Source organism: Hyla sarda, chromosome 1 (genome assembly GCF_029499605.1).
Source record: "Hyla sarda isolate aHylSar1 chromosome 1, aHylSar1.hap1, whole genome shotgun sequence".
NCBI classification, from domain to species: domain Eukaryota; kingdom Metazoa; phylum Chordata; class Amphibia; order Anura; family Hylidae; genus Hyla; species Hyla sarda.
Genome location: NC_079189.1, coordinates 415,603,588 through 415,615,770, shown reverse-complemented (window position 1 = coordinate 415,615,770; position 12,183 = coordinate 415,603,588). Strand labels below are relative to the sequence as shown.

At 40.5% G+C, this 12,183-nt stretch overlaps 1 protein-coding gene across 13 annotated transcripts in view; it reads left to right on the top strand.

Moving 5' to 3' along the window:
- Nucleotides 1-11,964, top strand: part of ALKBH2 (alkB homolog 2, alpha-ketoglutarate dependent dioxygenase) — an 87,462-nt gene extending 75,498 nt beyond the window's left edge. For all 13 annotated transcript variants that reach the window (XM_056528813.1, XM_056528814.1, XM_056528809.1 and 10 more), the window contains 2 exons: nucleotides 6,536-6,734; nucleotides 10,777-11,964. In XM_056528813.1, coding sequence (XP_056384788.1) covers nucleotides 6,536-6,734; nucleotides 10,777-11,086 — 509 coding nt within the window. In that variant the 3' untranslated portion in view covers nucleotides 11,087-11,964. The remainder of the gene's footprint in view (nucleotides 1-6,535; nucleotides 6,735-10,776) is intronic.
- The last annotated feature ends 219 nt before the right edge of the window (nucleotides 11,965-12,183 follow it).

Genomic DNA, 12,183 nt, shown 5'->3' with positions numbered 1-12,183 from the left:
CAATCACCTGTAGGATGTTAAGGCTCATTATACCCCTTGTTATGTTCCGTGAGGGGTGTACTTTTTTTTGCTGTTCTGGCACCATGGGGGCTTCCTAAATGCGACATCCCCCCAAAAACCATTTCAGCAAAATTTTCTCACCAAAATCCCATTGTCGATCCTTCCCTTCTGAGCCCTGTAGTGCGCCAGCAGAGCACTTTACATCCACATTTGGGGTATTACCTTACTTGAGAGACTTTAGGTTACAAATTTTGGTGGGCTTTTCTCCTTTTACCTCTTGTAAAAATGAAAAAATGGGTCTACAAGAACACGTTAGTGTAAAAAAATGAAGATTTTGAATTTTCTCCTCCACTTTGCTGCTATTCCTATGAAACACCTAAAGGGTTAACAAACTTTCTTAATGTAATTTTGAATAATTTGAGGGGTGCAGTTTTCTTAATGGGGTCCATTATGGGGTATTTCTAACATAAAGACCCTCAAATTCACTTTGAAACTTAACTGGTCCCTGAAAAATTCAGATTTTGAAATTTTTGTGAGAAATTGGAAAGTTGCTGCTAAACTTTGAAGCCCCCTAATGTCTTCAAAAAGTAAAAACATGTCAACTTTATGATGCAAACATAAAGTAGACATAATGTTTATGTGAATCAGTATATAATTTATTTGGAATATCCATTTTCCTTACAAGCAGAGAGCTTCAAAGTTAGAGAAATTGTCAAATTTTTCATAAAATTTTGGAATTTTTCACCAAGAAATTATGCAAGTATCAGCGAAAATTTACCACTATCATAAAGTAGAATATGTCATGAAAAAACTGTCTCTGAATCAAATTCATAAGTTAATGCATCGCAAAGTTATTAATGCTTAAAATGACAGAGGTCAGATTTGGAAAAAAACAGCAGCGTTCTTAAGGTCAAAATGTGCTACGTCCTTAGGGGTTAAGCTTGTTTAACGTTTGCTGCACAACATCTAGAAAAGCCTGGGAGAATACTGGGAGAATATAGTGTGGTCAGCTCAGAGCAAAAACTGTATGCCATAATACACATCATGTTTGTATTAAGTATTAAATAAATATCATTAAGCATCTTCAATACTTTTTCTCCGTGTCATTTTACATTATTTCACATAAATTTATTTCTGAGCCAATTTTGTTTTTTCCGGGTTGTATTGATTACTAGGGTTGTTACCAACATCTGGTGGAAATTTCATGTGAATAGCACCTTTTTGAAATATATTTAAGAATAAAAATGGTGATGTGTAAAATACTTACTTAACCCACTGTTTATATATTTTATTTTTTACCCCTGTGCACTCCCTACCTTTTCTACATTAGCCCTGATCTACTGTGTTGCTGAATGGGTAAGGATGGTGCTAGATGCACCACAAGTCTTAGAATTGGCAGCTCAGACGCACGGAGCTGATAACAGTGGCCATCTTTAACCTGATTACCGAGCAGTGTGCAGTGGCGATCGGAAAAAAACAGGGCATACCTGTATGCCCTTGTGCACTAAAGAACAGAGGACAAGTGCTAAACAAAGGGTTAAAGGGGTATTCCAGGAAAAAACTTTTTTATATATATCAGCTGGCTCCAGAAAGTTAAAGGATTAAGATTTTTTTATAGAAGTAATTTACAAATCTGTTTAAGTACTTATGAGCTTCTGAAGTTAAGGTTGTTCTTTTCTGTCTAAATCCTCTCTGATGACACCTGTCTCGGGAAACGCCCAGTTTAGAAGAGGTTTTCTATGGGGATTTGCTTCTAAACTGGGCGTTTCCCGAGACAGGTGTCATCAGAGAGGATTTAGATAGAAAAGAACGACCTTAACTTCAGAAGCTCATAAGTACTTAAAGGATTAAGATTTTTTAATAGAAGTAATTTACAAATCTGTTTAACTTTCAGGAGGCAGTTGATATATAAAAAAAAGTTTTTTTCCTGGAATACCCCTTTAACCCCTTCATGACCCAGCCCATTTTCACCTTCATGACCTGGGCATTTTTTGAAAATCTGACCACTGTCACTTTAAACATTAATAACTTTGGAATGCTTTTACTTATCATTCTGATTCCGAGATTGTTTTTTCGTGACATATTCTACTTTATTTTATCGGTAAAATTTCACTGATATTTGTATCCTTTCTTGGTAAAAAATCTAAAAATTTCATGAAAATTTTGAAAATTTAGCATTTTTCTAACTTTGAAAGTCTCTGCTTGAAAGGAAAATGGATATTCCAAATAAATTACATATTGATTCACATATACAATATGTCTACTTTGTGTTTGCATTAAAAAATTGACAAGTTTTTACTTTTGGAAGACATCAGAGGGCTTCAAAGTTCCGCAGCAATTTTCCAATTTTTCTCAAGATTTTCAAAATCTTAATTTTTCAGGGCCCAGTTCAGGTTGGAAGTGGATTTTAAGGATCTTCATATTAGAAATACCCCATAAATGACCCCATTATAAAAACTGCACCCCCCAAAGTATTCAAAATGACATTCAGTAAGTGTTTTAACCCTTTAGGTGTTTCACAGGAATAGCAGCAAAGTGAAGGAGAAAATTCTAAATCTTCATTTTTTACACTCGCATTTTCTTGTAGACCCAATTTTTGAATTTTTACAAGGGGTAAAAGGAGAGAAATCACCCTAAAATTTGTAACCCAATTTCTCTCGAGTAAGGAAATACCTCATATGCGTATGTAAAATGTTCGGTGGGCGCAGTAGAGGGCTCAGAAGGGAAGGAGCGACAATGGGATTTTGGAGAGTGAGTTTTTCTGAAAGGGTTTTTGGGGGGCATGTCCTATTTAGGAAGCCCCTATGGTGCCAGAACATTGGACCCCCCCACATGTGACCCCATTTTGGAAACTATACCCCTCATGGAATGTAATAAGGGGTGCAGTGAGCATTTACACCCCACTGGCGTTTGACAGATATTTGAAACGGTGGACTGTGCAAATCAAAAAATTTATTTTTCATTTTCACAGACCACTGTTCCAAAAATCTGTCATACACCAGTGGGGTGTAAATGCTCACTGCACCCCTTATTACATTCCGTGAGGGGTGTAGTTTCCAAAATGGGGTCACATATGGATATTTATTGTTTTGCATTTGTCAGAACTGCTGTAACAATCAGCCACCCCTGTGCAAATCACCTCAAATGTACATGGTGCACTCTCCCCTCTGGGCCTTGTTGTGCGCCCCCAGAGCACTTTGCGCCCACATATGGGGTATCTCCGTACTCAGGAGAAATTGCGTTACAAATTTAGAGGGTCTTTTTTCCCTTTTACCTCTTGTGAAAATGAAAAGTATAGGGCAACACCAGCATGTCAGTGTAAAAAATTTATTTTTTTACACTAACATGCTGGTGTAGACCCCAACTTCACCTTTTCATAAGGGGTTAAAGAAGAAAAAGCCCCCCAAAATTTGTAAGGCAATTTCTCCCGAGTACGGCGATACCCCATATGTGTCCCAAAACTGTTGCCCTGAAATACGACAGGGCTCCAAAGTGAGAGAGCGCCATGCGCATTTGAGGCCTGAATTAGGGATTTGCATAGGGGTGGACATAGGGGTATTCTACGCCAGTGATTCTCAAACAGGGTGCCTCCAGCTGTTACAAAACTCCCAGCATGCCTGGACAGTCAATGGCTGTCCGGCAATACTGGGAGTTATTATTTTGCAACAGCTGGAGGCTCCGTTTTGGAAACAGTAGCGTACCAGACGTTTTTCATTTTTTGGGGGGAGGGGGGCTGTGTAGGGGTATGTGTATATGTAGTGTTTTTTACTTTTTATTTTAGGTTAGTGTCAGTGTAGTGTTTTTAGGGTACAGTCACATGGGCAGAGGTTCACAGCAAGTTTGCCGCTGGAAGTTTGAGCTGCAGCGCAAAATTTGCGCCATCTCAAACTTGCAGCACTCACTGTAAACCTCCGCCCATGTGAGTGTACCCTGTACATTCACATTGGGGGGAGGGGGCAAACATCCAGCTGTTGCAAACTCCGAGCATGCCCTTTGGCTGTCCGTGCATGCTGGGAGTTGTAGTTTTGCAACAGCTGGAGGAACACTGGTTTGGAAACACTAAGTTAAGTAATAAACTTTCAAGTGTTTTGCAACCAAACTTAGTGTTTCCAAACCAGTGTGCCTCCAGCTGTTGCAAAACTACAACTCCCAGCATGCATGGTCTGTCAGTGCATGCTGGGAGTTATAGTTTTGCAACAATTGCAACAGCTGGAGGCACTGAGGTAGGAAACGGACAATGTTTCCCAACTAGTGTGCCTCCAGATGTTGCAAAACTACAACTCCCAGCATGCCCAGACTGCCAAGGCATGCTGGAAGTTGTAGTTTGGCAATATCTGAAGGATCAGATGTTGCTGAACTACAACTTCCAGCATGCCTGGGCAGTCTGGGCATGCTGGGAGTTGTAGTTTTGCAACATCTGGAGGTCCACAGTTTGGAGACCACTGTATAATGGTCTCCAATCTGTGCTCTTCCAGATGTTAGAGAACTACAACTCCCAGCATGCCTGGACAGACTGAGCATGCTGAGATTTGTAGTTTTGCAACATCTGGAAGAGCACAGATTGGAGACCATTATACAGTGGTCTCCAAACTGTGGACCTCCAGATGTTGCAAAACTACAACTCCCAGCATGCCCAGAAAGCCAAAGGCTGTCTGGGCATGCTGGGAGTTGCAGTTTTGAAACTCTCAGAGGCAGCAGTGAGATCGCTTTACGGCGATCTCACTGCTGCCAATGAAGATGCCGCCCTGCTGCCGGAAACTCACCGCCGGGACGCAGCGCAGCCGGGACCCCATGGAGGACGCCGGGACCGCCGGGACCGCTGGGACCGCTCGGGACACCGCTCCGACGGGTAAGTGACGCCGGGGGACGGGACAGGGACACTTAGCAGAGCGGTGTGTGTCCCGATCCCCGTGATCGGGACTCACACACCGCGCTGCTAAGTATTTTCATAGCGAAACGCTGCTATCAGCTAGTCAGATTTGACCAGCTGATAGCAGCGATCGCTGGGGGGGGTGGGGGACGAAACCCCCCGTGGTCGCACGGTAAGATGGCTGGCTATCAGTGATAGCCACCATCTTTCCGGGCGCTGCGGGATGCCGCGAGTAGCGGCAGTAATGTCCATGACGTACCTGTATGTCATGGGTCGGGAACACCTTGCCACCCATGACGTACAGGTATGTCATAGGTCGGGAAGGGGTTAAACACACTTATACATACATACATACACACACTCACAGACCAACAAATACACACTGCACTTTACTAGTTCTTATCTTTCTCTTTCGCACTTACTTGTTTTTGATCATATGATTTCACTGCAAAAAGAATATTGAGGACGAAGGCTGTGCATATGGGGGTGGTTACACACTGTATTTCTGTTCAAACATACACAGATATCTGCAGGGCTGTACTGTGTCATACAAGTATGTCATTCTAAATATATAAACAGCTATGACCACCAGAAGCCTTTGCAATAGATTTTGTGGTAAAATTATTTACATTTGACATAGGCAAAATTGGCGGCGCACCTCAGCTGAACATGCACACCTGTGCGCGGATTAACCGGAAGTGCTCCCGGTCCAACAATAGCACAAAAGAAGAGAATATCCAGCGTAGAGTGCATTGAATCAGGAACAATTTATTAGAGATCACATGGATAGCACAGTAACACCTATGTGATTCGGTTCAAACAGGACCCATAGTCATGGCATAGCAAATACACAATAAAATGTGTATGACATCACAAAATGAAAAGCTAATACAAAAACCTGGAAAAATTACTCTGAGACGTGAAAACATGGAAACTGGATGCATAGATCAATCCAATTGTTCAACAGCAAAGCCAGTGTATACAGTATAGGCTTAAACAAAAATATGACTGTGCAATATTTGTTTAAGCTTATATACACTTGCTTTGCTGTTGCACAATTGGATTGATCTATGCATCCAGTTTCCATGTTTTCACGTCTGAGTAATGTTTCCAGGTTTTTGTATTGGCTTTTAATTTTGTCATTTCAAAAGACAGGTGACATCTTTTTTTCTATTTAAACCCATTTTATTGTGCATTTGCTATGCCATGACTAAGGGTCCTGTTTGACCCGAAACACGTTGGTGTTACTGTGCTATCCATGTGATCTCTAATAGATTGTTCCTGATTCACTGCACTCTGCGCTGGATATTCTCTTCTTTTGTAAAATTATTTACATTGTTACAAACTACAATTGGTCCCCATTAAACAAGCCCTTATAAGGCCCTGTAGTTGGAAAATGTACAGCGTCCTGCTTAAAGGAAATCTGTCAACAGTTTCACCCACACACAGGGCAATATAGGTGTGCTTAGCCAATAATCTGCCCAGTACTGATTGTGGGAATGGACTACGCAAAAATGGGACAGCCCTTAAAATAAGGGCTTTTCCAAAGTCAACAAAAACTAATTTTTTACATAAGTACATCCTTTATACTTCTCTGCCTGTATTGTGGTGTGTAAGCCAGAATATCAATACATATATCATATACATTCTCCTTTTAATTTGCAGGAGACTTGAGTAAAGTTCAAGTATATGGAAAATGGCATAATGTTCCAAGGAAACAGGTTACTTTTGGTGATGATGGATTATCCTATACATTTTCTGGCATCACATTGTCTCCCAAACCGTGGATTCCTGTGCTGAACCTTATAAGAGAGAGAGTACAATTGGCAACAGGATACACTTTCAATTTTGTTCTTATTAACAGGTATGGTAAAGTTAAGCTGTGTGTATGTATATATGTATGTCTATCTATCAGGGCTTGACAAATCTCTGGCACCAGGTCACCACAGCGATTAAGAATTTTGTGGTGGCGCCCAGGTTTTTGTCAGGCCTTTTTAATGGGTGCCCATCCAGCCTCCATTCCTTTGCTGATTTCCCGGTTTGCCCATGGTCGGTACTCAGATGTCACAGGAGCAGCAGATGTTAGGTGACTGTTGCAGCCAATCAGCGGCCTCAGCATTAGCAGTGGCAGTCATGTGACCCGAGCACCAACCAAAGATATCTGCTGCTGTACAGTGAAAGCAGAACAGGGAATCAGAATGGGAACGGAGTGTCGGGGGTTAATAACTCATTTATGAATTATTAATTATGGTCAACAAAAATATGAAAAATATTATGACTGTTATGAATTGCCAAAAATAAACAATGCAATTCACCACATTTGGGCCCGACTATTTTCCCAGATGAGTTCTATAGTAGTGGTAAAGTAACTTTTGCAATATAATAAAATAATAACGCAGTTATAATTAAAAATGATATATACATTTATTGGTTACATAAAGGAATAATAAAAACAGACCATGATATCAATAAAATAAATTATTTAACGAATATCCATGACATAATGTCAGATATTAAACAATGATTTATTATTAAGTTATTAAAAAGATTAAACCTAATCACAGAAGTGGGTTAGTTCAGATATCAGTAGATTACAATGTGTAGAGATCATCACATTATATGATATATTATGGGCATACTATCTCTAGATATATATAAAGGGAATAAACCCCGCCCAGTCCTAACCACAGCTTTTCCCTGGCAAGATACAGTATAAAAATATATTTTATTAGGAAAACTTAAAATAAGCTTTCTCGTGGTAATTATTATTATTATGTTATGTATATAAGCAGAGTGGGATCCCAACAGACTATGCCATATATGCAATATGAGCTTTATACCCTGACAGGAGGCAGCGGTAAGTGCAACACACAGGGCAGAGATAAGGGACAGTGTGTAACTGACACAAGGGGTGTTGAGGGGACAGTAATAACTAGCACACGGGGGGGGGGGGGGAAGATGAGACACTAAGGATTGACACAGGGGACGTAAGGGGATATTGATGACTGGTCATATGACGTCGCCGAACATCCCGTTTCATGACATAACGTTCCATGATGTGCAGCATCCTGGCTCCAGTACAATGAAATATATGTATAAATAACTCTATATTTACCCCTTTGAATTCCTATTATACCACAGATATTTATTTACCCATTAGCAAACTGTCCACAAGGCCAGTTTATCATGTCCTAGTGGAAAAACTGGCCAGTCCCAGGTAGGAATATATTTGGATAGAGGAAAAGTTGCTGAGTTGCCCATAGCAGCCAATCAGGTCACTTCTTTCATTTTTGAAAAGGTTACTGAAAAATGAAAGAAGCGATGTGATTGGTTGCTCTGGGCAACTCAGCCACTTTTCCTCTGGACAGATTTTGATAAATCTCCCCCTAAGGTCGGCAACTTATAAAACTTCCAGACTACCTTCCACGAGGCGATAATGTGCTGTAAAAGCCAGCTTTGTTTCACTTAGGTTCTTTTTTCAACATAAAATTTGACCTTCTTCCTCCTCGAGTATGATCGTCCAGTATGACATGTTGGATATCACACCTGAATAAAGAAATTTGTGAGTCAACATACAATTGTACTTCGTTATTTGTCCCAGAGGTTGTCAGAGAGAGGAAAGGTCGTCCCAGCCTTTGTCTGCCAGGTGTTGCGTAATGCTACAAAGATAACTAAAGGCTTAGAGCCCAGGATGTCAAATTGTAGTCTTCATACATTAACCCCTTAAGGACCGGAGGTTTTTCCGTTTTTGCATTTTCGTTTTTTGCTCCTTGCCTTTAAAAATCATAACTCTTTCAAATTTACACCTAAAAATCCATATGATGGCTTATTTTTTGCGCCACCAATTCTACTTTGTAATGACGTCAGTCATTTTGCCCAAAAATCTATGGTGAAGCGGGAAAAAAAATCATTGTGCGACAAAATTGAAAAAAAAAACGCTGTTTTGTAACTTTTGGGGCTTCCGTTTCTACGTAGTACATTTTTCGGTAAAAATGACACCTGATATGTATTCTGTAGGTCCATACGATTAAAATGATACCCTACTTATATAGGTTTGATTTTGTCGGACTTCTGGAAAAAATCATAACTACATGCAGGAAAATTAATACGTTTAAAATTGTCATCTTCTGACCCCTATAACTTTTTTATTTTTCCGTGTATGGGGCGGTATGAGGGCTCATTTTTTGCGCCGTGATCTGAAGTTTTTAACGGTACCATTTTTGCATTGAGAGGACTTATTGATCACTTTTTATTCATTTTTAAATGATATAAAAAGTGACCAAAAATGCACTATTTTGGACTTTGGAATTTTTTGCTCGCACGCCATTGACCGAGCGGTTTAATTAATGATATATTTTTATAATTCGGACATTTCCGCACGCGGTGATACCACATATGTTTATTTTTATTTACACTGTTTTTTTTTTTTATTGGAAAAGGGGGGTGATTCAAACTTTTAATAGGGGAGGAGTTAAATGACCTTTATTCACTTTTTTTTTTGCAGTGTTATAGGTCCCATAGGGACCTATAACACTGCACACACTGATCTTCTATGTTGATCACTGGTTTCTCATAAGAAACCAGTGATCAACGATTCTGCCGCATGACTGCTCATGCCTGGATCTCAGGCACTGAGCAGTCATTCGGCGATCGGACAGCGAGGAGGCAGGTAGGGGCCCTCCCGCTGTCCTGTCAGCTGTTCGGGATGCCGCGATTAGCCGCGGCTATCCCGAACAGCCCGACTGAGCTAGCCGGGAACTTTCACTTTCACTTTTAGCCGCGCGGCTCAGCTCTGAGCGCGCGGCTAAAGGGTTAATAGCGCGCGGCGCCGCGATCGGCGCTGCGCGCTATTAGAGGCGGGTCCCGGCTTCACTATGACGCCGGGCCCGCCATGATATGACGCGGGGGTTACTGTGTAACCCCGCGTTATATCAGAAGAGCAGGACCAAGGACGTACCGGTACGTCCTTGGTCCTTAAGGGGTTAAAAGGGTATTCCAGGAAAAAACTTTTTATATATATATATATATCTCAACTGGCTCCAGAAAGTTAAACAGATTTGTAAATTACTTCTATTAAAAAATCTTAATCCTTTCAGTACTTATGAGCTTCTGAAGTTAAGGTTGTTCTTTTATGTCTAAGTGCTCTCTGATGACACGTGTCTTGGGAAACGCCCAGTTTAGAAGAGGTTTGCTATGGGGATTTGCTTCTAAACTGGGCGTTTCCTGAGACATGTGTCATCAGAGAGCACTTAGACAGAAAAGAACATCCTTAGCTTCAGAAGCTCATAAGTACTGAAAGGATTAAGATTTTTTAATAGAAGTAATTTACAAATCTGTTTAACTTTCAGGAGGCAGTTGATATATAAAAAAAAAAGTTTTTCCCTGGATAACCCCTTTAATAATGGTGTTAAGATGTTGTATATGCCTATTTACGAGGGAGGCAAGTCTGCTTAGTCCCACAGGCTGCCAAAGGCAACATTTAGTTGGCAGGTTACCCCCAAGGTAACCAGGATTGTGGACAAAAGTGAGAAGTAAGGGCTTAAGGAGATGAGGTGTCTACCCTTGACCCAGGCTTTCCTGGCAGTACACAATAAGAGGTTACTACTGCCATTTATTGGTAATGACTTCCATGTAGAGTGTAATTGGTTCAGCAGGGATGTGGCTGGTGCAAGCTGTTGGTCCAAGGAAATGTCCCTATGTACAGAGGAATGTGCGATCCAGACACTTACTATGCATAGTTGGGCTGCTAATTTACAGATTAGAAGATCTGGAAAGTTTATCCCTCTGTTGGATATAAGTTACTGTAGGATGTGAAGTGCTATTCTAGGTCTACGGTTATTCCAAATAAATTTGCGGAACAGGCAGTTGAAATGTCTAACATCCTTGATTTTGTATTTTTCATTTAGATATAAAGATGGTAATGATCACATGGGTGACCACAGAGATGATGAAAAGGAGCTGGTTCCACAAAGTCCCATTGCTTCTGTGTCTTTTGGAGCATGTAGGGATTTTATCTTCCGACACAGAGACTCCCGAGGCAAAAATGCTGTGAGAAAAATGGAACCAGTGAAGCTGGAGCTAGAGCATGGCAGCTTGCTTATGATGAATTTCCCAACCAATGTCTACTGGTACCATAGCCTCCCTGTCAGAAGAAAGGTGCTGGCTCCCCGGGTTAATTTAACATTCCGGAAAATTAAACCACAAAATCAGAGATGACTGGACACATAATTGCAAATCATTTTACTATGAAATTAGGAAGTTTAATGCAAGGACATGGGTCAGATAGTTAATAAACAGTTGGGGAGATTGTATTAAAGAGATGAATAAATGTTGGAAATAGAAAAAAAAAAAGAAACAGAGAGTTGCACTGAGTGCCATTAACCTAATAGAATTTGTGACGACACTAAAAGCAGGTAATGTGCTCACTTGAGGCTGTTGTGCTAAGGACACAACACCTTGTAACGCCTATAGTGTGCTTTCTATATTATTCTCTCTTATGTGACGTATTTTGTTTTACACATCTGCTTTGTGCCATATTCTGGGGTTATGGCTTCATTTTATTGTATTTACATGTCTTCGATACGCCATAATGTATACACCTAAAAAAGTTATAATTCTGCTTCTGAAAGGATTTACACACTGTACCCCTAAATAAAATACTGCCTTATTCTGTGCCCCTGAATATAATTGTGCCAGATAGTGAACCCTGAATACAATATGGCCACACATTGTGCCCCAAAATATACTGCCGCGCACTGTACTCTGAATACCATGCTGTGCCCCCCCCCCCCCCGACACCCTCTCCAGGCTCCTCCGCCTCCCTCCCCCAACCTCTAAATCCTCTCCACACTCCTCTGCCAGACTCCAAGGTCCTCTCTCAAGCCTCATCTCCCCCTCCCCAGACTCCTAATTTTTTTTTGTTACTTCATATAGTCAGAAGAATCAAAGTCCCATCAAAACTATAATAGAACCTATATAAACTACATATCACAGTGTAAAAAATTAGCCATCATACAGACCTGTATACAGAAAAATATAAGTTTATGGTAGACTTATTTTCCTAAAAATAGTAAATTAAAACCTTTATGAATTTGGTATCGTAATCGTATTGACTTATAGAATAAAGATGGTGTCATTTTTACTGTAAAGTTCACTGTGTAAAATCGACTTTGTGCTAAAATGAGTGGTCATTACAAAGTTCTGCATAAACAAACCCTTATATGGGCCTGTAGATGGAAGAGTACTCAGACTGTCCCAGATCTCATTACCTCAGACAGTCACACTTTATGTCTAGCTATTGTATTTGGCTCACA